Source organism: Poecile atricapillus, chromosome 3 (assembly GCF_030490865.1).
Source record: "Poecile atricapillus isolate bPoeAtr1 chromosome 3, bPoeAtr1.hap1, whole genome shotgun sequence".
In the NCBI taxonomy this organism is placed as follows: Eukaryota; Metazoa; Chordata; class Aves; order Passeriformes; family Paridae; genus Poecile; species Poecile atricapillus.
Window position 1 is genome coordinate 90,895,436 of NC_081251.1, and position 24,794 is coordinate 90,920,229.

The 24,794-nt window shown below is 38.1% G+C and overlaps 1 protein-coding gene across 6 annotated transcripts in view; it reads right to left on the reverse strand.

The window, feature by feature from the left end:
* Positions 1 to 24,794, reverse strand: part of PPM1B (protein phosphatase, Mg2+/Mn2+ dependent 1B) — a 60,898-nt gene that overhangs the window by 11,874 nt on the left and 24,230 nt on the right. For 3 of the 6 annotated variants that reach the window (XM_058834515.1, XM_058834511.1, XM_058834516.1), the window contains exons 2-6: positions 23,915 to 24,046; positions 11,688 to 11,827; positions 8,751 to 9,614; positions 6,740 to 6,857; positions 986 to 1,097 (exon numbers count right to left, since the gene is read on the reverse strand). In XM_058834515.1, coding sequence (XP_058690498.1) covers positions 986 to 1,097; positions 6,740 to 6,857; positions 8,751 to 9,614; positions 11,688 to 11,702 — 1,109 coding nt within the window. In that variant the 5' untranslated portion in view covers positions 11,703 to 11,827; positions 23,915 to 24,046. Of the gene's footprint in view, positions 1 to 985; positions 1,098 to 6,739; positions 6,858 to 8,750; positions 9,615 to 11,687; positions 11,828 to 23,901; positions 24,047 to 24,794 lie in introns of all 6 variants that reach the window. The other 3 variants (XM_058834513.1, XM_058834512.1, XM_058834514.1) reach the window with 3 other exon arrangements.

Below are 24,794 nucleotides of genomic sequence, written 5' to 3' on the forward strand. Positions count from 1 at the left end.
ACCTGGATCGCAACAAATTAAATTTATATGTCAAGGGTCCAGAATACTACAGCAGTACATGATGTAGTTATTAATGAGCAAAACAACAGTACACAACAGTTGGGAGGCACCAAGAAGAACAGGCACACCAAAATTTCTCTGAATGCCTAGAATACACACGAGTGGAGAAATAGGCCCAGAATGTACCGATACTTTCAAGGCTAGAATGATATAATCATGGCAAACAGCGCTCATTAACAAGTACATGCAATGAAAATAGATGTACACACACACACAAATGCTCAGAGAACAGGACTTTGTATTTTGTAAAATATGAATATTCCAGAAACAACATGCTCTATGCCAGGGAACAATAATGAGTCCTACTGTCTGGGGAATTCCAGATTAACAATTGTTTATGCAATCCTAAATTCTTTTCATTAAAATCCTTAAGTTATAGGTTGCTAGAACATTACCACTGGGGACCCCAGAAAACCAATATATTCCTGTTAAGTTTTAAGATGCATAATCTAGTTCAATATTCTCGGTTATCTACCATTCAGTTTCAGACTAAACAAATAAAAACAATTTCTTATGAGAATGTTTGCTGAGCAAATAAGTACTGTTCCAAATTCATAACGGATATAAAGTGGTTGGGGAAACACAACATGAGGAAAACTGATCTCCTGGTATTTTGATATTCACATTGTTTGATAACTCCTAACAAATGTAAAGCAGTAAAAAGCCAAAAATACATATATTTTTATTTTTTTAAATGGCCATATGGAAATAATAAATTAGTATGTTATGTACCAGAATATGGCTTTGTGTTTCCTCTTTACCGTTCTGGAATGGGAACCATAAACAAATGTTTATATATTGCAAAAGGTTAACTTGCATCAAATATAAAAACTTGATTTGAGTATAGCTATTACAGTAAGAAAACTTGAAAACATTTAAATGAAAGTGTCAGTAACAATTCAAGAAATTCCAGTACTGTACTCACTTGCCAGCTAAACCACCTCCTGGTGGTAAATTAGGGATATTCTCTGCAGTTAAAATACGAATAACATGAGCAAGATCAGGCATTCCTTCTTCACCCGATTTTTCCATAATTTCTGATTTAAAAACACAAGAAATCCTGAATTAATACCACCTATTGGCTAAGACACTGAAATATAAGATATTATCAGTTCTTAACAGAGGCATTTTGAAAAAGTTACTTGCATACAGGAAAACATCCTTTACATTTTAGGTTTTTAGGTTAACAGTCTTCGCATGGTGGAACAGAGCTTAAATTCATAGTCTGTCTTTCCAGTATGCATCAAACCTTACACTTTAAGAGAAATTGAGAAGCAGACTGTGAACTGAATGAAATACTGTGGAGATAGCAGCCTGTTCTCTCTGAAAAAGACAGCAGCTGAGAGTCTTTCAGTTAGCTTCTCCTTGCAGTGCAACACGTTACATGCCATAAAGCCAATGCTTCCCCAGGATTCTGTCATTTTAATTTTAATACCTTATATCCTCAAAGGCCCAAATCTCCAGTGCGTAAACACTCTGACCACCAAGCAATAAGAGGATATATAATGGATAGATAATATTAGCACTCAAGTGGCTAAAACAGAATATGGAACTGATGATGAATAATTAAAAGTACTTATTTTAATAATAATTAAAAATTATATTCCATTTTCAAAGCTGACACACAACAAAAGTCAAGTCCAGTGCTAATAAGTTCTTCCAGCTTGGAAAAGAACTGCCTGAACTGAAGTAAATCTTCACATATTCTCTTTCATCAGGGTTGCTGTTAAGATGAATGTGTAATATCTGTGTATACACTCACACAGGTCTAATGCTACCAGCTTCCAGTCATGAGCTTCTACTCATTCAACCACTACCACAGCATAAAAAGGTTTGGAGTTGTATGCACAGGTCTTCTATTTTTAAGAGCGGGTATTTTTTCTGAAAATTAACTAAACTAAGGAATAGAATCCTATTTCCTGTAGACATTGCTCTAGATAAAAACCTCTTCAAGAAGAATTAAAAATTAATCCTCTCAAGTATCATCCTACAAATGTTTCAGTTATTCAGAATCATGGCTACTATCCAAAGATAAGAAATAAGTAATTTAATTTTCTTAAAATTGATTATATTCTGGATGACTGACTTGGAGCCTGCAGTTTCTGAGTTTCTTAAGTTAGTAGAAAAGCACGCCACCTTACCTACCTCAAACTCTTCATCCCAAGTTTCCTAGTACTTAAAACCTTTCTTGATGTCTATCACTTATCTAGGAAGCAAGTGATATTCAGGCTTTTCTTAGGACTCTTAGGACTACCAAGATCAACAAAAGTGCTTGGCAAGGTACTCACCCACTTTGTATGAGGCAGATCTGTCAAAGCAATCGCTTGTAGAATAATTATATTACCTTGTAACAAATAAGGCACTATTATGCCTCTAAATCCCAATTTCAAACCAGCACCATACAATCTTTGCAAATAAGATACGTGCACTACTACTAGATGTGATTAAAATTAAAGACTGTTCCATGAAACTTGATGTGTATTATCATCCATCCATCCATCCATCAAGGATGAATCATGGCTCGCAAAGGAAATGATAGCTGAGTATCCCTGAATCTTAGGATTTTCATCATTGCTTTCACACATACACAAATTAGCCACAACTCCTCTTAAAAATTACATCCTTTTGTACAGTTCCACTTAGTTAGAAGTAATTGTACTGCTAGAATATAATTTTGCTTAGATACATTTGACAGGAAACCTTTCTTATGAATATATACCTTTTATACCAAGAGCATATCTGGTTCTGTACAAAGGAAAAGTAGACAAATAGCAAGAATTAATAACTAGAAGAACTACAAACACAAGCAACTTCTAAATATTTATTGCAAGCATAAGGGTTTTGTATCGTCTTAAAAAGGAATGAAAACAATCACAGCCAAAGATTCCTGTGTGTTTCTTGGTACTAGAAACACATACATTTATACTGCGTAATAACTTCTCAGGGAGTGCTGAACTGAACCATGAGCATCTTCTCTCCATTTCTAGAAGGCGGCAAATCACAAATTCTGGATGAACTAATCATTATCTTTTTCTTTTCCTGGTATTAGAGTGAGTAATTTTATCCAGAACCCGACCCCTCTCTCAAAAAAAACCAAAAACAACACTTCCTAACAGAAAATCAAGAATAAAGCAAATAAGCAAGCATGACCTACTGTCATTACACGTTAGCAGATACACACTGAGGATGTGCTTAACAAAGGCTACCAGAGAGAGAAACCAAATGTTTTCAGAAACAGACTTACAGGCATTTACAAAGTTTTCACCTTAATCTTTGTGATGTTAAGAATAACCCTACAGTTAGCTTTGCATTGCTAATGTAATTCAGACAATTAAAGAATAATTCCTGATATTATTATATACGTATATTCATGAAAGTCCACCACAAAGTCTATTACTTTACAACTCTTTTCACAAAAAGTCTAACACTTTACTCACAGATAGGCACTTTGAAAACTCAGGTAATATTTTACTTCAATTTTATATAATGCAGGTCCCCAGCCAGACATTTTAAGTTTTCCATGTTCCAGCACCTCCTTTCCTGCCCAGCTATCAGATTATGACAAATCAGTTTTATATACAGGATATATTCCATATATGTAAAATGCATCATCCAACTCAGGGGATTAACCGAGTATTTACCCGTTAGACTGTTTAAGCCTACACAGATCATGTGCCCCTACTTATGATTTGTGGGCTTAGTGATTCTTTGGGTTTTTGTGGAGTTCTGCAGTTTGTCTGTAATTAACTGCAATTCTGATACATCCTTCCAAATAAACTGAAACATATCAGAGAACTGAATCGACTTCTGTGCCTAGTTTTCTCTTTGTGGGACCCAACTTTGGATCTCGAAAAAACAGAGAGCAGAAAGTAGTATTTGCAAGGGGCAGTAAAGAAAGAGTGACCTAGCATAACCTCACTACACCTGTGGAAACACCTGCCCAAAACACCTGTGGAAGGTGCCCAGTCCATGGCAGTGGCATTTTAACTAGATGATCTTTAAGATCCCTTCCAACACAAACCAGTCTAACTCTGTGATTGTGCTTTGGAGACGGACCAATTAAATTACTCAAACCAGAAGCAGGGCTGTGCCACAAAAGACTCAGGCACAAGCTTAACCTCATTAAGCATTTCTGTATATTCTACAAGTGGCAGCTTTGGAATGCACTTATCCACGTTCTGTCAACATCAAAACCCAAACTAGCAACAAGAGCATTGGTATATATTTCTTCCACTGGAAATCTGTAAACAATGACTTGCTGAGTTTGCTTTTTAATCTATCTGTTAGAATAAAAAAATATCTCTTGGTATCAAGACAATAATTCTCTTTTGAGAACTATGGAAAGATCTTAGGGAACTACTAACTCAACTCATTATACAAATATACAAAATCTCAGCATTCCACTTACAAATGTACAAAGAGTACAAATGTGACATGTGCAATTATTAAACTGCTTTTCAGCTTTTTATTTTTTTACTTTATTAAATCTAACAAAAGCATGCCTTAAATACTGCTTTTCTGCCTGAGACAGCTTAAAATGCTCTAGTAGTGAAAAAACCCTGTTGCCTAAAAGGTTCAATAGGTTGAAATTTAAGGTCCACAAGAAAACAGAAAGAGAAAAGTATGTATCCATTAAGAACAAACACCAGTGATGAAACTATGATTGTTTCAGCAAGCCCCAAAGGATTTCATACTAAGTTCTAATGTTGCCCTGATTTGTATTAGTCACTTAGGGAAAGAGAAGGGTTTTCCAAGAGAACTCATAGTTTACATTTTTGACAACACCTATCTTTGCAGCTTGGTAGTTACAAGACAACCTTATTTTTTTCAGAATGTTTTTACTACAGGTATAACTATAACTGTTACTGGCCATCAACCAACTGCATATAACTTGTGCAACCTTTCAGGTGCAACACTTTAATGCACTGTTTTCTATACTAAGTTAAAAGATTAATACAAAACTGATTAAGGCAGTTGTCTTAACCAAAAAGAAACTCCACCTTCCAAAACTTTTATCAACTCCAACACTTGAGATGACACTCTCGCCTCCATGGGGTTTTTTAAAGTCAAAAGTATTCCTGCTCACTACTTAAACCTTCAAATCAGACACTGTTTTTAAAAATTCCAACATATTTCTAAACAATTTTCCTCATGCTGCTTAGTGGTTTGAAACATTTTGCTAAGGCTTTTATCCTTTCTGAACAATACAATATAATAATATTCAAGGCACATGTGCAAGGGTGACTGATTAAGTCTCTTATGCTTTTAAGAAGACTGTGTCAAAATTACAATTCCATAGAATTTATTACTGCAAAAATTTGTTAAAATTCAGATAGATATTTCAAGTTCTTCTGAAGTCTGTTTCATTTACTTTCTCCACTCCTCGTCATAATTTCTCAAATATGCTGTTATTTCTTTCTAAATACTTGCCTTTTAAAGGCCTTGAACTCTGTCCAATTAGCAAAACACAGAATGAGACAGGGAACTCAAGCAAGGGAAAAAAAAATCAAGAGCTGAAGCAACAGAAGTTCAAGCTTTGGAGCAATTAATTTGTCTGAAGCACTTAAGCTAAACAATCATTTTGAGTAATATTTGCAATGACTCCACATCAGTTTGGACTACGAACTCGGAACTATTTTTTTTGGTGTATGTATTACTTAGTTAAATGTGACAATAGAGCCAAAAATAATCAGTTAATAGTTTCGTTAATCCAAACACTCTGATCACAAGCTATTTCACAGCTTTTCTATTAATTTAAACGTTCACTTATAAAAGCAATAACATCCACTGCAGTTCCATATATTTTTCACCTATTTGCTAACAGAGAGCAGCCACCAAGAAGTTGGAAATACTAACCTGTAACCCCTGTGCACACCTGACTGCTGCCAGTGAAGGCAACTGCTCCTGGCTCTCTCCCAGAGCCTATTAACAGCTCATGTACTCTACTCTGACACAGAAGATAACAGGTATTTGTCTTAACTAGTGTCATCTAGGAAGCCTGGGATGTAAGCCAAATTCCAAGAAACAGGCCTAGAGTTACCATTTGAAGTGACCATAAGCGCTCTCTAATCTCAACAGAAATTACAAATATACAGCCCATTTCAATTTAGATCCCATTTAAACAAGAGGAAAAGACACCACAGACAACAGCTGTGTGCTCAGAGATAACTTGTACCTGAAGACCATCATACATTTATATTAAAATTAGGGTGGCTGCATCAACTCTCTAGATTAGTGGGACATTGACACAAAAACCCAAAACAGCTGCTTCTTTCTGTCAAAAACTTGCGCAGAAAAAGGGAAGAAATAGTACAAATATCCCCTTTAATATTTCATAAGCTGGACATTAGCAAGATCACAATTCACTGAGCTGATACAACACTCTGCAAGGTCAGCAGCTGTATTTTAACCTATGAAGACAACAGTAAAAACTTAAAGCTCACATTAAGAAAATGTTTGCAGAATACCAGGATAAACTAAGCACATGGCCTAAAACATTCTTCCTGACATACAAAAGTTCAGAGTTACAACCATGCCTGAATTTAACCCCACATAACATGGCATAATGTCTTCCATGGCTTTTGCTTTCATGCCCAAGATAGTTACGACAACATTGTGGTCACTATCACAACCAAACTGTAATTTGTTCACTATCTAGTGAACTAAGTGGACTTCTTACCTTCAACCCGCGATTCCAAGTACTTATCCAACTCAGCATCTTTTTTCACTGCCTCCTCTGAGACCTTAGGAGCATTTGAAAAACAAACTAATACAATACTCATGTTATCACGACTCCCCTATGTGACAAAAAAGAAAGAGAAGTTAGTACCTTTAATCTTATTCTTCATCTTTTTACTCTATACACATTTGTACTTTTTCCAAATATAGTACTGCAGATAGACTTGGGGAAAAAAAAAAAAAGAAACCCTGAAAAAATCCTGTATTTTCATCAATAAGAACCACTCTGTGTCCCAACTACACTGCTCACTAGGATTAATTTGACTGATTTTAACTGAATATTCTTAGTATTGAAGTCTAAATAATTAATGGACTTATACACATGTCAACCATTTAAAAATAGTATCAATAAAACAGGTCAGAAATTAGATAGCCATGTAATGTTACCTTAAGCCAAATTGTAAAACAACACCTGTTGCAAAATGAAATGCAGAATCCTCCTTTATACTATTAGAACAGCTTAGCTCAAGCAACTGATTTGTTTTAGTTGCAGGGCATTCATGTAAATCATTACACGCATTACACGTCTGTTTATACCAATGCACCTGTGTCACACAGCACACCTTGAAGCAAGTATAAAATATAAATGTTTTGTATGGCTAGGCAGATCTTACAGACTTATCATGTGCTCAGAAATATCACCCAATGGCTTTTTTAGATACTAATTTTAATGCCAGTTCTTTACTAACATACTCTGATACCATTTTCCTTCTGATATTTAATTTTCAAAATTATAATTCACAGTCAAATTTAAAAACACAATTCTAAGTCTCTTACAAGGGGATCCAGCAGAATCATAATTTAAACTACCGGTTTGAAAATCAAATCCTCACTTTGTTTTTCATGTAGAATATTAAATGCCATTAGTCACTGCATACTGTTGCTGTGTAAACCCAAGCTACTAGATAGCTCTAATCAGCTATCACAACAAATCCTTCTCCTAGAGCAATTAAGAATTTGACATTAGAATGGATTCCTTCAGAAATACTGCTTATGAGTTAACCTATGTTCCCTCTTGTATCAAGCATATGAGGACACCTATCACTTAGTATTATGTGGTACAATCCACAGCCTGAAGACAATACAACATTCTAATATTGTTACAGAGATTTAGGAACTGACTTTGGAAAATAAACATGTGGTCAGCACTCAGTTTTACTGGAAGTATCCAAGAGTGACCATCCTTTAAAAAGGCTGGTTGAGGCCTTGCTCAGAAAAGCAATTTAAACCAATCATACACTGTATATACTAGAATACAACCCTATTTCTGGAAAAAACACACAACTTACCCTTTAGAGTTCCAGCTGTGAATTTTGGTATTTTCCTCAAAATTGCATGTTTAGTCTGTGGCCTAACAAAGGAACTCTGTTTGTACTAGCAGGAGCTGCACTTTTCAGGGAATGCTGGAAATGGAATACCTATTTAGCATATGCAGACCAGCCAGTAGTTGCTCCAAACAAACTAAACTTGAGGAGTGGAAGCACGCTCAGATGCAAAGGTGGTGTTACTCCATCTAAGCTACAGTGAGCTGAGGGCACAGGTGACAGAAAAACAACACCTTGAAGAGGAGATGCTGCCAACACTGGTTTTCCGCAAAGGATACAAACACTATCCAACTTCAAAGAACAAAAAAACCCACAAAGTACCTTCCTCAGAATAGATTAATTTTATAAATTTTGTATTTAGAATCAAAGTTTAGAGCTGGAACTATATGCAAGCATTACTTGGGGAAAAAAAAGCCAGCCTTTATTTTTGCAATTGCTATCACTTTTCCAAGCACATAGGCTGAGGCTTTATATTCTTCAGCAAGGATATACAGTCAAATGGGTACAGAACTTTGAAGAAAAGAAGTTGGAGAAGGGGAACAGTAGGCCAGGAACAGCTGCTAAGACTGTACCCATCTAACCAAAAGATACTTTTAGAACAGCTCTTTGGAAAAAACAGGTACATACCTTATGTAAACAAGTGTCCACTACCCAATTGCACACTGTTTCCAGGTCATTTGATACTTCAAGTCTAGACTTTACAAATTCACAGAGCTCTTCATTGCTCATTACATCCCAGATTCCATCACAAGCCAGGATGATAAACTCATCTTCTTCTGCCCTTAGAATTTCACACACCTCTGGCTCTGGAGAAACAAGTTGTTCTGTAGGGCCTTTACCATCAACACATTTGTAGTCGTAGTCCCCCAGAGCTCGAGAAACTGCCAATGAACCATTAACACGCTGAATCATTACACTGCCTCCTGCATTCTGGATTCGCTCTTTCTCCCTTGGGTTGCAAGGTTTGTGATCCTGTGTTGAAAAACAGACTTGTCCATTCCTATAGAGAACAGCACGTGAATCACCACAGTTGATAAAGTATACATGCTCAGGTGAAATCATAACTCCTACTGCTGTTGAGCCACTTCTGTCCATGCCATTTCTGAGGTCTGCGAAATTGCGCATATACTCATCAATTTTCAAAAAGCCAGTTCTGATTCCACTCTTGACATTTTCCACTGAAGGTTCAAGAGCAGATCCAGGTTTTTCTGTCGCCCTAAAGTCTTCGTTGTTAGTGATGTGTTCTAATAAATGAGTGGAGCAGTAATTTGCAACACGAGATCCTGCGTGACCATCATAGACAGCAAAAAAGGACCAGTCCTCTAAGCCATGGGGAATACCTACAACAGCTGTGTGAGCATCTTCCATTTCCACTCTCCATCCCTGCATACTGCTGAGGCCATAACGCAAGCCATTCCCTGCACCATGAGCATTATGTTTTTCAGTTTTTGGTTTATCCAAAAATGCACCCATGTTTATGCAATATTGAATCTGGAAAACAGAGAGAAGAAGTCTTATTTATAAAGCCACTCCATTCCACATAATCTTTGTTGTCCACTTCCTGTGTTTCTCCTTTATAAAACAAGTGATATAGCATGCACACATGCAAAAGTCAACAACTATATTGGAGGGAAAAAAAATTAATACATGACATAAATGAAGTGTGAATTTACATTTTTTAGCATTTTTTTTTTTGTTGGGGTGCTTTTGTTTGCATTTTTTAGCATTTTTTTTTTGTTGGGGTGCTGCCTTTTTTGAAGAGCTACTTAATAAAAATTAAACAATCTCCCTATGAAGGCAGAGTAGTTCACATACCTTTGCAGCCCTGCTGATTTTGCCATCCTCTGCAGAGACTAATTTATGACAGAAAAACAACAACTATATCACTCGTACTTTGTTTCCAGTTTTACTGTGGCATGAAGAAAATCAATTCATGTCCATAAATAAGGCCTAGTCACGCTAGCTTTGCATGTACCAAACTACTTCTGTATTCTTGTAAAGCACGGCAAAAGTGACCACAGGGGAACACAGACCATCTGCCAAAGGAACCAAGGCAGTAATTTCCACTTAAATACAAGAAAACCTCTCAAAGGAATCTCTTAACAAATCCTACTTAGTCCTTCATAAAAAAAACATTTCAATATTTATTATAGAATCATAGAATGGTTTGGACTGGAAAAACCTTTGAAGATCATCTTCTTCCAACCCTCCTCGCCATGGGCAAGGACACCATCCACTACACCAGACTGCACAAAGCTCCATCCATCCTGGCCTTGAACACTTCCAGGGATGGGGCATGCACAGCTTCTCTGGGCAACATCTTCTAATGTCTCACCCTCAGAGTAAATAATTTCTTTCTTTTCTCAATCCCAAACCTACCCTCTTACAGTTTGAAGGCATTTCCCTGTCCTATCACTACACTTGGCCAATAGTCCATCTCCAGCCTTCTTGTATGCTAACTTCGGGTACTTAAAGGCCTCTCTAAGATCTCCCCAGGCTGAATAACCTCCACTCACAGCCATCCCTCAAAGACTTTCATGTGCTTACATGGGATTGTAAATTCAGAGGTCCTGATGTTAAAATTTATTCAATTTTCAATATTCAATTCAACAAGAGGTATGATCTAAGGGAAGTAAATAATCCACAGAAAGTTAGAAGTTCTTCAGTATTTGGAGATCATCTCCAGAATGCAAGCTCCCAGGAAAAATGTGAATAATCTACATTGAAGCTTTAGAAGGCTTCTGATTTCCTCTCCTGTACTAGACTCAAGGGTTCTACACAGACCTGAAAAACTACCTTGCCCTTTACAAAGTCAGTAGAGAATACATTCTTTAATCCACAGATCTCAGAAACTCAGATACCACAACTTCAGACCATGCTAAAAGTCATCACCTTATGAAATCCTTAGACATGAAAATTTCATCCAAAAAGAATTGGCAAGAATTTTGCCATGACTGATCCTGAGCAGTCACTTGTCTCTGACAGAGTAGTACCCACCTACAGAGTTCACAGAGTCATGATAATCTAGTTCAAGAATGTGTTGCCAGCCAGGATGAGATCAATTAATCCTTACTTCTGCCATTTCCCTCACCTAAATGCATATGAAGTATAATACAGAGGACTAGATACAACCAAACTTCATACTACCTCTCTGATCTCCATGCAGCGCTGAAGATCCCCACCACTACAGAGGCCACAACAGCTTGCTCAGCAGTTTTTTGTAACACTGTGAATAAGTAGAAATGACACAAAAAGTGTATCCATCACTGAGATATGTAGTCAAAACTTTGCATAACCCCTTCTCTCAAAACATCTGATTTTGCTTTCAAAACAAACAAAATTAATCTGTGTCAGGGAATAAGCAAGGCAGTGCAACATAACACCACAAAAGAGTTCTCAGCAACCAATGTTCTCATTTAAGAGCTGAACAAGTTCCACATAGTTTAAAAGTGCAACTAATATCAGTAAAGGAGACTTGTGAAACGATTCTAATATCTCACAATCAGCTATTCACAAACTGCACTCAACATAAAACTATTTTAAAAGCACAAGAAACATTCTTACCAGTAAAACTGTCATACAGGACTGAAATGTTGCCAAAATGAGATACCCTCCAATACTTCATACCTTCTATGAAGTTCCTTTAATTGTGTTAAGTATGTCCTTACATTCTTATAACCAAAAATGTGGAAGAAATCATGTGACTAAATTAGGAGAAAGATGAAAAACTATGTAAGTGCAAAGGTGAGCTCACTATTGTGTTTTATATCCACAAAATAAAACACGCTTTAAAAAAACCAACCCCCAAAGGCATGTGTCACACCTTAGTTTCACTTGTTTCGTAAGTAGTTTCACTTTTTTACAACTCATAACAAACTGGAAAAAAGAAAACCGCACTATTCAAGATGATGTTCTTAATATTCTAAATATCCCATTTAATACTGCAAATAAAGGATGCAGAGATTGACTTGCTAGCAGTAAGTCTGGGAATCAACTTGTGTTCTTTGCCTCTTAGGCCTTCATCACATATCTCCTAAAAGAACACAGCTCTACCTTCTCTATCCCTCCCATTGACAGTGTTGGAAGATAGCTTGGCCTTTTCTCCTCCACACTGAAGAAACTCTTATCTCCCCTCTCCTCACACATCACAGGCTCTGGCCCCTCAATAACAGAGTGCTTCTCTGCTCAGCTTGCTCCTCCATGTCTGCATCTTTCTTGTACTGGGAGGTGAGCAGTCCACACTGTATTCCTGATGCAGCCTCACGAGATCCAAATAGAGGGAAACCATCACTTCTCCCAAAACGCTGGATATACCTTTTCTAATAGGTGCTAAACTTTTCTCCCTTCAGACACACTGCTCTCTAATGTTCAACTCATTTGTCCTGGTTCTCCACCCCATGGTTTTCTTTAACAAATCTCATTTCTCAACAGTTATCAGTGGGCCTGTACATAGGGACAAGGTTACTTTATTCCAGGTACATGACATGATTATACCTCCTGCGGTTACCATCAGACCACTGGTCCAGCCTACCAAGATTTATCTACTGCTAGGGCCTACCCTTGAGCTAACTGACCACTCACTCATATCACATATTTTAAGCATGAATACCCTTCCACTGTTCAAGCTTTTAATGAAGACTTTGTCGTACTTCCTCTTAGTCAAAAAATCTCAACATTTCTTGAGGGAGTTAAGGCATTAAGCCCCAAATATTTTTGTAGAGCAAGATTTAGTCTCAAGATAAAACACACCAGAACACATGAAGCACCCACCTGCAAATCAGTAATTCAGTCATGGCTTTAATCAGCATAAACTCAAAAATTCAGTATCCTTTAGTATTAAGATTTATTTTCCAAAGATCCCATTTTTGTATGAAATTTATTTGAATAACAGATTGGTTTGAGAAAACATATTAATTTCCTTGTAGTAAAAATGTTTACCCCACATAAAACTTTTAGTTGAAACTTTCAAAATCAGGAATACCATGTCTACTGTAATTCCCAAAATTCTCTTGGAAATAGAGAAGGCCTTAGCTCTTGTCCATGCTCAACAGACCATTCTTTAAAATACCATATATTACTCAGATCAAAAATGAAACCCTAGGATTCTCTTCTCCTTGTAGTCTTTCCAATCCTGGAAAAGGTTGGGAAAAAAATAAAATAATGATAATCAAAATTTAAAAAAAAATCTATTGCCTGGCAGGACCAATAATCACCAAGGCTCAAAGGCTTTTGGAAGGCCTTTACAGAGGATAAATTACTTTATAGGAAGAAATTACTGGCCTTTGCCCCTCTCTGGCAATGAATAATTTGAATCTGAGCAATATGCTACCAAAGCAGAGGCTCCAACTACCTCTCTAGCCTAGTGCTCACTGTTCATCTCTAGTCTAACATAGCTGTCATTTCCAACAGAGTTCAGGGCAATAAGTCTAACGAAAGCTGACATCCCAGAGTAAAAATCTAACCCAAGGCTTACTTCTCTGAAGTTCCAACCTGTATTTTTCTCTAATACTTTCTACCAGAGTGAAATCCTGTGTATAGTCCTTATCTCTTATACAGGCAACATAGGCAGCCATTCAGGATGAGGAAACCAAAGGCATCTAGCCTTTTGACAAACAGAAGAATGACGGCAAAAGTCATGTCCTCTGACATGCAAGAAAAATTCGTGATCAACATCCTTTCTGCTCCAGCTACACAGTGAAGATTCTTTGGTATTGGATCAGCCACACAGGAAAGAGCCTTAAAATCAGCTGTGTTCATATTTCCGTTTAAAAGACAAACAACACTAACTGCTGATTTTCTCCAAAGATCTACTTAAAAATTGACAAATAGTTCTTGCTTAGGTATAGATAATCATTCTTTTCTACTATATCATAAAGGGGAAATAGGTGGCTCCTTTAAGTGAAAAGCAGACTCCTTTCAATTTAGATTTTTATTTAACAGGCAGAAAGATTTACTTGATGACTGTCATAAAGGCCAGAGATGTCATGACTTGAGCTGGGACAAAGTTAATTGTCTTCCTAGTAGCTGGTTAAGAGTTGTGCTTTGGATACAATATAAGAATAATGTTGCTAACACACTGATGTTTTTAGCTGTTGCTAAGTACTGCTAGCTATACTAAGTCAATGACTTGACAGCTCTCATACCTTGTCAGGGAAAAGGAGGGAGAGGCACAAGAAGTTATGAGGGACTCAGCCAGGACAGCTGGCCCAAATTAGGCAAAGGGATATTCCATACTGTATGAATATATATTATGCTTAATATATAAACTGGGAGGAAAGCTGGCCAAGGCTACTGCTTGGGAATGACAGGGCATTGGTCAAGTGAGTGATAAGCAACTGCATTGTGCCTCACTTGTTTTTAATTCTTTTATTATTATAATTTTCCTCCTTTTCTGTCCTGTTAAACTGATGTTATCACATCAGTGGGATGTTATCACAACCCACAAGTTTACTCACTTTTATTCTTCTGATTCTCACTTCCATCTGACTGGGTCAGGGTAGTGAGTGAGCAGCTGTGTGGTACACAGTTGCTGGAGTCATTTTTGGTGCCCAACACAGGGCATGACAGGTTAAGATAATGACAAATCTGACCAGAACGTATTAGAAGAAATTTGTATTCAATGTATTAGCCACTGGTCACAGTGGTGATGTATTTGCTCTCAAAGTTGGTGCCCTTGTTCGTGCAATTGCATTATATAATACTTTACTTGTATATATTGCCCCCTATGCTGTTTGTCACCCATGGGAACTGGGCTACGGTTTTGTTGCTGTACTCTGTAACACTGGCTTATAATATGACAGAACTGCCGCTCACGAAACTGAACCGGTATTTGTACTCAGCATGGCCCACATCTCCATACTTTGAGAGCCATCTATAGGAAACTACTAATAATTACAGCTTTTACCTCTTCTCCTCAGAGACCCAATCCATGAGGGAGACTGGTACCTCCCTTCATCTTCCCTTTCTCCTCTAGGCCAATTAAAACAGCACTTGGGAACTTTTAATAACCTTGGGATGTTCAAACTAGCATTCCTATTGCTGTGTCGTCTGAATGTGTTCAAGGTCTTGTTTAAGGATCAACAATGATTTTAGAATGCCATCCAGCCCTGAGACTGGATAGCAGTAAGTGGAAGGGTGTCGGGGATAGTATGGGCAAGTGTCTAGGACAGTGGGCACCTCCAGTGCTTTGGAATTTCAGCCCCAAAATCTGGAAAGACTAGTTAAATATTTGGAAAAACTATGCTGCCACCCTGACAATTCCAGAGAGACAAAACTCACAGCAACATGCTGTTGCCTGGCCCAGGCCTACTGAGCCATGTTCAGTACTGTATAGTACCCTTGAGAGAAAGAAAAGGCCTCTGGATGTGATGACAAAGTGATGGGCACAGGGGCTACGCCAATCCCAGTGACTTACTGTGGTTTAACCAACACACCAACTTGTGCCTGTATCAGCCCCTGCTATACATAAGGACAGAGATATGTGGAGGTGAGCTCATTTAGTGAGGGATGAAGCAGCAGGGCTATCGCAAGAAGAGGTAGGGGAAGAGGTAGAATGCATAAAAGACAGAAGAGGTAGGGGAAGAGGTAGAATGCATAAAAGACATAGTTAACCATCTGATCCCTATCCTTGAGCAAGTTGTGACATACGCAAAAATATTTCAGCCATCATCCAGGCAAGAGCATCACCTGGCTGCTCCAATGCTGGAATAACAGGCCCAGTAACCTGGAATGAGAGGGTAGAGAAGACAAACAGCTGAAATCCCATTCTACAGAAGTGGGCAAAGCAACTGGAAAAGGGGCACAAGCCCTCAGTGTCTGGAAGCGACTCCTGTCAGGTATGAAGGACAAATATTCCTTCAAGGAAGATGTTATGCCACCCAGGCAAGTGGACCATCACAGATAGAGGCATCCAGTATCTGAGGCAACTAGCCATGCTGGAGGAGATTTATAATGATGTGGACAACAAGCAGTTATCCAAAGACCCAGATGAAGCCAAGTGTACACAACCCATGTGGTGGAAGTTTGTATGGGATGCACCATTGTCATACACCAACTAATTGGTAGTAATGACCTGGAAAGATGGAGAGACAAATGGTGGATAAATTGGCCAGCTCCAATAATACAAACAAAATGCCTCTTCCTCGCTACAGGCCTGTATCTTGGTTGTGGACAGGAAGGAAAGCAGACGCATCCTGTTCTCCACCTGTATGGACCAGTGTCCCAACTATTAGGAGTAAGCATAAACAGCACAGGCCACCCTGTGTGACCACAGAGAGCACATGAGGAAATGGGATGGAAAAATCTACCTTGAGCCTAGAGGCAAAAGTAGGGAAACAGCAAGGAGAGGCTTACTGCGGGACATTGCTGTTCCAGTCTCTAGTGGGCAGTTCCCCAGACAGAGCGAAGGGGTTACTCTTACTCCTTATCTCCAAGGGACTCTGACTCACATTTACAAGAAGTGAACAAACAGTAAATACTATAACCAGGACTAGAGGGGCCCTGCCTCCAGTTAGGTGCAGGAAAGAAACAGATGGGTTTAGGGGACTGTGTGGATTGGATGACCTGGCACAACAGACCCACAGGAGTCAAAGGCTCTAGGAAATACCGCTGCACAGGGGCAGGCACCATCTGTTTCTGGAGTGGCAAGGCAGTCCCAACAGCTAACTTCGTTGGAGGACAAATTGAGCTTGCTGGGAATGAGTGGCAAAAGCACTCCATTGTGACTGGCCCTGAGACTCCAGTGCATCCTTTGCCTAAACTGTCTCACGAGGGTGTACTTCAAAGACTCAAAAAGCTACTGCTGGGCTTTTGGTATAGCTGCCTTGGAGACAGCAGAAATTAAACAGCCATTGACCTTGCCCCATCTCCTGCAGGACGCTTCTGGTGCAGGTCAAACAACAGGCGCCATCACAATGGTGCACCGGCAGCGATATCACACCTGCCACTATCCATAAGTTGATGTGTCATATGGACAGCCAAGGAGTCATCAGCAGAATTCACTCAGTCTCTAATAGTTCCATATGGCCAGTGCAGACTAACAGTAGACTGTCATGGCCTCAATGAAGCCATGCCACCTCCGAGTCCAGCCATGACAGACCTGTTGGAACTTCAATACAAACTGAAGTCAGAGGCAGCCAAGCAGTATACCACAACTGATGCTGGCACAGTTTTCTCAAGCCATTGGCAATAGAGTGCAGGCCCATCCAGTACACCTGAAATAGACTATTCCATGGGTGGAAACAGACCATCAGCCATAGACTGATCTAAACAGTACTGAAACAAGGAAAAGCTCTGGAACAAGTAATACATTGATGACAATATTGTGTGAGACAATACAATAACAGAAGTTTTTGAGAGAGAGAAAAGTAGTTCAAATCCTTCTGAAAACTGGTTTTGCCAAAAAATAAGAAAAGGTCAAAGGACCTGAACAGTGATCATCCACAGGACTGCATTTGCTCAAGGACCTGGGTACACTTGGTAGGTTAATGCAGACAGATGGGGAAGTCCAATGTGTACCTCAAGGGGATTCAATTGTGGGTAAGAACAGCTAATTATTTGAATTGTATTATGTTTGCTATAAAATACTGTAGGTCATCATTTCTATGGTTGTTAAATGCCATATCAATGGTACTATAATAGAATTACCCAGATTAATGAAGAATGGAATTTTGACGATAGAACCAGACCAGCACAGCAGTGACAGAACTAGCACTGGCTTCAGCATAAAGCAAGCAAACCCTACACACATTCTCTCCTGCCCTGAAGGATTACTACGACAGATGAAGCCCAAAGTCATGGACTAAAACTCAACAAACATTTTGAAGGGATGGCCCATATACTATGTGAATGATATCTCTGTGTATATATCAAAATACCAGAGAGGTGATAGTGATTACTTGGGTGTATTGGAAAGTGTGGGAGCTGGTAGGATGTAAACGGTATAAAGTAAGGGGTGGATATAGCCCTGCTTTCAGGTGGGATAGAGTTAATTAATTTTCTTCCTCATAGCTGGTATAGAGTTGTGGTTTGGACGCAGCATAAGAATAAAGTTGATAGAAACAACTAAAAATACCAGTGTGTTATGTAGTGTTTATGCTAAGTCCAGGACTTTCTTGATTCTCATATCCTGCCAATGGAGAAGGCTGGAGTGGCACAAGTAGTTGGGAGGAGATACAGCCATGACAGCTGGCCCAAAGTGGCCAGAGATACTCCATATGACATCATGCTCAATCTATAAACTGGGGAGAAAGCTGGCCAGGGGCTACTGCTCACATTGGTTGGCAAGTGGTAAGCAACTGCATTGTGGATCACTTGTTTTGCATATTTTAATTCTTCTTCTTCGTTCCCTATCCCATTAAAAAGCCTGTGTCTCAACACATGAATTTTCTGGTTTTTATGATTCTCTTTTCCATCCCACTGGGGAGGCAGAAGGTGGAGTGAGCAAGCTGCTGTGCAGTGCTTAGTTGCTGGCTAGGATTAAACCATGACAGCAACCAACACATAATTAGATTATAAAGGTCTAAAAGCCATAATCAAAGTTTTTGTAGATACTATAAAATAATTTTCATATCACATGTCAGTTTCATAAAAAAATCAGAACTGAACTAATACCACTTTGACAGCCAACAGTCCCAAAGGCAATAATATATCTTTTCATAATATGAGAATGGTCCAACATAAATCTTTTGGGCTTAGATCATAAAAGTGTACTGTAAAATGTCTCTTCCTCAGAAGGATTCTCTCAACAGGCTAGTCATTTCTTATAAGTCAGTGCTGTGGAAAAGAAACAGTGCCAGAGTTTCCTGTTACAAAGCACATGTGCTCCAGCTATAAAAAAAGAATGACATTTCGAAAGAAAAAATGCTGCACTAGATATTAAAGATGTAAATGATACAAATAATCAAAGTATCCATGACAAACAACTTCAAAACTTATGTGAAATGCAGGAAGAAATAACTTTCCTGGTTTAAGTAAAAAAAAAAAATAAATAAATCAAAGCTTAGTCTTGGCAGAAAGCTCCTCTGTCTTCATCTCGCAGTCTCTCTCTCTAGTGTGTGTTATGTGCACATAGAATTTATTCAGCATATCTGTCTACACATACTGCAGATAGTTTTGATTTTTGATCCCAGAAAATTTGGTCTTGCTTCAAACTTACCGATCTTCAAAATACTGGCACTACATGAATTTACCTCAGGCCAATAGTTTTTGGAGCTTGGTGTAACAGCTATTCTAACTAGGTAGCCAAAAATACTGGCAGAGTCAAACAAATGATTGCAACCTAAGAATAAGACCTGAATATTCTATTTTCACTTAAAAATTAACTACAATAATAAACTAAATAAAATAATAAAAATAATAAATATAAATAAATAAATAATAAATAAATAAAATCATAAACTAAATAAAATAATAAAAATTAACAACAATAATGTTCTTCTACTAATAGAAGAACAGTTATTACCATTCCTGGGTTTCTGGAATTTGGAGGATTTGGGTTTGTTTTTAGGTAATCTGTGGCCATGTGTGTTGGCTTTAGCAAGGATGTCAGCTGACCAAAGATACTAACAGAAAAAAATGAAGTATCAATAGAATATATCAATATCGAGCCTCCCACCAAAAACCTTTCCTGACAAGATGTTGTGAAAGAAGCCAAAGAGGCTTCTAAACCGGGAATTAAAAAAAATTTTGCAAGTCCTCCCAATTATCAGGTAGCATACGCCTGTTACCACAGGTGGAGAAAAGAACTAATAGCAAAGATAAACAAAACACAACTTTTCCCCACCACCCTTCTTTTAATCAGCAAGTTATAAAGGAGATGAAGATTTCAGAATGAACTTCAGCTATTTTAAATTGGTCTGGAAGTACAAAACAATCAGAAGTATAATTTAATACTGTAGATTCACATCTATTTTCAATGTCAGTAGCACTACCTGAAAACATTAACATTTCTGCTCTGCCTCAGCTACTCGCCCCTACATTGTGCCAGCAATTTCCTTTCTTTCAGAATTGCTGGCTGAGATGTTTTTGTCCTTACTCTTTGAACTGTTTCACCGAAGAAGAGCAAAGTTAGCTTTAGTATTTTGAAACTTTGTGATTTTGTCTGCAGTGGGTTTGGAAGCAGCAGTTTAGATAGCAGATACAAGGGGGCTGTAACTTTCAACAGAAAAGACAAGGAAATAGAAAAAAGCACCAGGAGCTAGGTTAAGGGCTATAACCTTTCTAGCTATGTTAACACAAGAAAAACATCCTTGTGGTCCTTTCAGAGATTAATTTTATAGTCTGCTTTCTTGCACTTTACTAAAATATGGATGATGCTACTTAATTACAGATCTTCCAGATCAGCTTATGTGACGACCATCTGTCTCCCATGGACAAACTGCATACTTCATGCTGAGGCTTATTTTTTCTGGAATGCAGCTCAATAGGTATAGAGATCATACCTCAGATATTCAAGATGAACTTCACAAAACCTTGAAAGTGGACTCTGAATCTAGCTTTCTAATTACTGCACTTAGTACAAGGTCATCAGTGCACAGGTTGATGAATTTTTTAGTCACAGAACTTTTATCATGCAACTTCCTTCTTATTAAAAGTAGCAGATGTCAATTTCACACAGTTCTGTGGCCAAATGAAAACTTACAATAGTGCTTTTCTTAGCTACACAGCATTCTGTGTTTGCTAGTGTGAGCTCTTATTATCAGCAGCCTTAGCTCAGATTAGCACCACTGCTAGGGACTTAACTGAAGAAGTATGTAGTGTCATTCTCAGTAAGAGACTACTCTTGTCAATGTCTTAATTGATGCCACTCATCTTAGGTTTTCCGGTAACATGTTCAGCTATTTTTACCAAGACTTCCCCTAAACACTTCTAAGACAGGGAAATTCAATCCCTTTAGTTACCTGCAAACAGTTTATCTGAGTTACAGAGTAACTATACAAAAATTAATTCATAACATAGGCAAATACTCAGGCTGGTTCACCAAATAAAACAAGGCTGGACCCAGACAGCGCAAAGCAGATTACTGCTGCCAGCACCTGCCTGTGAATAGGATGGAAGCTAAAGTCTTTAGAAGTAAAGATAGCTCAGCCTAAGTCTGCATTCATGCTCTTGTACCATTTTCTTTGAATAGAAATTTGGTGCACTAGCACTTCAGTGAAATAGGTCTACATGGTTAATTCAGGTATTACCTGTCCTTGAAATCACATTTTGTCCTTAACTCAAACCCTGCAACTCAGTGTGGCTTTATTATACAACATAGAAGTCTGCACTGTATTGCTGCTTATCCCTTCTGACCATGCTATGACAAGACTTATATCCTATGATATATGCCGAAATTCCTTGTCCTTATCTGCTCATATTTCCTGTAGCCAAAAAGCACATTCTGACTTTTTTACTGGGCTGTTCAAAACGGATGCACAGGTGGCACTTGGATACTACAAAGCATTAACCCAGCATAAAAGTAATCCTTCACAAATAAAGTTTTTAATTATTTCTATGGAGAACAGCTGTTTTGGTTCTCTAAATTCAATAAAAGACCAAGTATTTTGTGTTAAATTTAGTTTGCTCCTTTTCAACCATCAATCTAATAAACAGCAGCCAGACTTTTACTACAGAAACAGCACTTCAGATTTTGAAGAAAAAGAACTGTGAAATGCCCCCCACCAGGGAGGCAAAGATTTCGTTTCAGATATGCATTGTTAAAGTGAGATGCATGGCTTTAAAGCCCGTGAAGAGTAAATTTCATTCCTCTGCCTCAGGGGATGTGCACTATGAGCCCAGGAAGAGTTGCTCTACCTCGACCCTCCTGGGGTGGCAGTCCAGGGTGTTCTGGGTTTGACTGGGTGACTGGGTTTGAGTCCCTGGGATTTTCTCCCTTGCTGTGTTCCTATTAGTCCCTGGCCTTAAACTCCACCCTGGTTCTGTCCCACAAAACCCACCACCCTGCCTCTGTTCTGAGCTCTCTGTCTCTGGACCTAAGCCAAGTTTGTTCCCGTGGTGAATAAATGGTTTCCTGAGCAGAGGCCTGTCTCCTTGAGTCCCACCTGGTCACTGGTAACTGTAGCCTCCCTGGACATGACTCAGCAGACCCAGAAGGCAACAAAGAACCAAGATTCATCCACTACACTACTAGTATTAAAACTGAAGAATTTTACTCATTAGCATGGCACATTATGTCACTAAGAGTGAGCTCTCCCTTGCTCTAACTTTAGGTATTTAAGATAACTTTTCTTACTTTTTGCAAAGTCTGTTTACAAAAAGCTTCAGACGCACTTTTGTGAGAACAGGGCAGCAATGAATCACCTACTCATATCATCTGTGAATTATTCCTAAACAGGTCTGAAACACCAGACTAAGTGTTCTGCAGCAGGTCTGCAAAACCACAGTAAACCAATACACCTTTATTTTCATAACTGAGGGGTGGTTTCCTGATTCACACAAAAATCTGAGGAAGACAGACACAAGGGTTGGGGCTGGATGAGTGCTAAAGGTCCACTCTAAGTGCGACTTGCACAGTGTAAGAAAGGTTGCACCTTTTTTCAACATGTTACATCACCACAAAACAAGTACAAACATTCTATCAACACAACACTAACAAAAACCTCAAAACAAACCACATTTGAACCCTTCTTTCATTTCAGCAGCAGAAAAATCAACACCACCTCCTTGGCACAAACATGTCACTGATTTACAACCTATGTATTACTGAACTTCAGAGTAAGACAGATATGACTGCTTCACACCAACAGTCCAGACTCCTGCCTGCCCCTATTAAAAAGAGGCAAGTCTTTCTGTCAAAAACATCAAAATGTGAAAAAAAGAATGAAAAACCTTCACTTGATCATAATTCTGAAGACAAGACACATGCCATAAACCCATGTCAAAGACAGTCTTCAAAACACGTAGTCCCAGTTTAAAGACAGAACTATACTTTTCAGAAACATACAACTCAAAATGTGCAATCTCTATGACAGGTATTTGTGGTGATATGGGATTTTTTTCCATTACTGTGGTCTTACAGCATTGTATTTATCCTTTTTTTAAAAAGGACTCAAAGAACATTGACTCTTAGTTCCCTATACATGAGTTCAGAAGAAGGTGACAGAGTGTGACAAGAGGTCTCTGTCATCATCAGATAAAGTTAATGACAGAAAATCAGCATCCAAATCATTTTCATTGACCTGGAAGAAGACATCAACCTTTACCCTTGAAAAGGTGATACAAAAGCTGAAGCTACAGGGAACCTTATAAGGGAAATATAGAGATTTTCTGTAACTGATTAAAACAGATAATTTAAGTAGCACTGCTAGTGCATTTAAGGAAATACATTTTAAATAAATGTAATAAAAAAATTAATTTTCTTGTAGGGAAAAAAGTCACTTGCAGACAGTAAACCGATCTCAACACACAACAGGCAAAACACTTCATGACTTTTACTGACACTGTACAGTCTTCAGTGTGAGAACATAACTTCTCCAAGATCTGGTCAGCAGACATTTACTGTGGTGAAAAATTACATTTCCCTGTCCCCCACTTATTAACAGTGCTTTGTATTGTAACAGAAAGAAGTTGTACTTGAAATTGTATTTCCTCCCTATTAAAAAATAACAGTAAGCAAAATTCAAATATATTTAAAGAAGAAAAATTATCATTTTACCCAATCTGTTCAGAAATTTCCATTAAATCCATGGTCAATTACAAACTGCAAATTAAAAACACAGTCAAAGTAAAAGGAATTACATATTCCCATAAATTTCCTAGTAGCAGAATTTGTTCTTACCTGTAATTTTAACCTTGTCAAGGTTCTAGTTCAGTGCTGAAAGAATTAGTTTACATTCCTGCTGCCAAGAAGCACGTAACAGAATCTCTTGCTAAACCTTGAGATAACAGTACAGGACACAACATCTGCTTTATTTTGGTATTTCCTAGAAAGAAACAAAGAAGTAGTTAGCTACTCCAGATAGTGTACAACAGATTTGTACATTAATTTTTTCATTAATACAACTCTTTCCTAAATGGAAGTGTTTGAACTGAAGCTGTGCCTGGATGTGCAAAGATCTTTCAGTAAACTCTCTAAACACAATATTCAAGATTTATACCAACAAAGAATCAGATTAGTATTTTTCTCTATTTCCCTCAGCAACACTTACAAGCACTTAAGAAGTCATCACCCTATTACCTGCCTTTCAAGTCCCTAAATTCAGTAAGAGAAGAAATAGCTCTTGCGTGCCTGCTAGCATCACTGTGCTGTCTTAATTTTATTCACCTGCTCAGATGACAGAGTACACTCCTTGAGCATTTGACAAGACTTAAAACCACTACGGGCAGCATGCGTAATTCGTAAGCTATTTATTCTGCTTCCTTAGATATCAAAATGCACAAGAGTTTAAAACAAAAGGAAAAAGCTTCAACTGCAAAAGTATTTCAGATCCCCTGAAATAGGAATCATTGCATTTCTTTAAAAATAGATTCTGTAAAATTAACCAGAAATTCACCTTAAAATGTAGAAGTAGTGAATAACCAACAATTCAGATATGTGGCTCAACAACAGCATCTACCCATTGCTTTGAACAGGATATAAACACACAAAATCCTTCATGGATCAGGGACTACATATTTAGTCTTATAAAACACTGAATCTTACGGAAGTTGTCATAAGAATACACTGGTAGA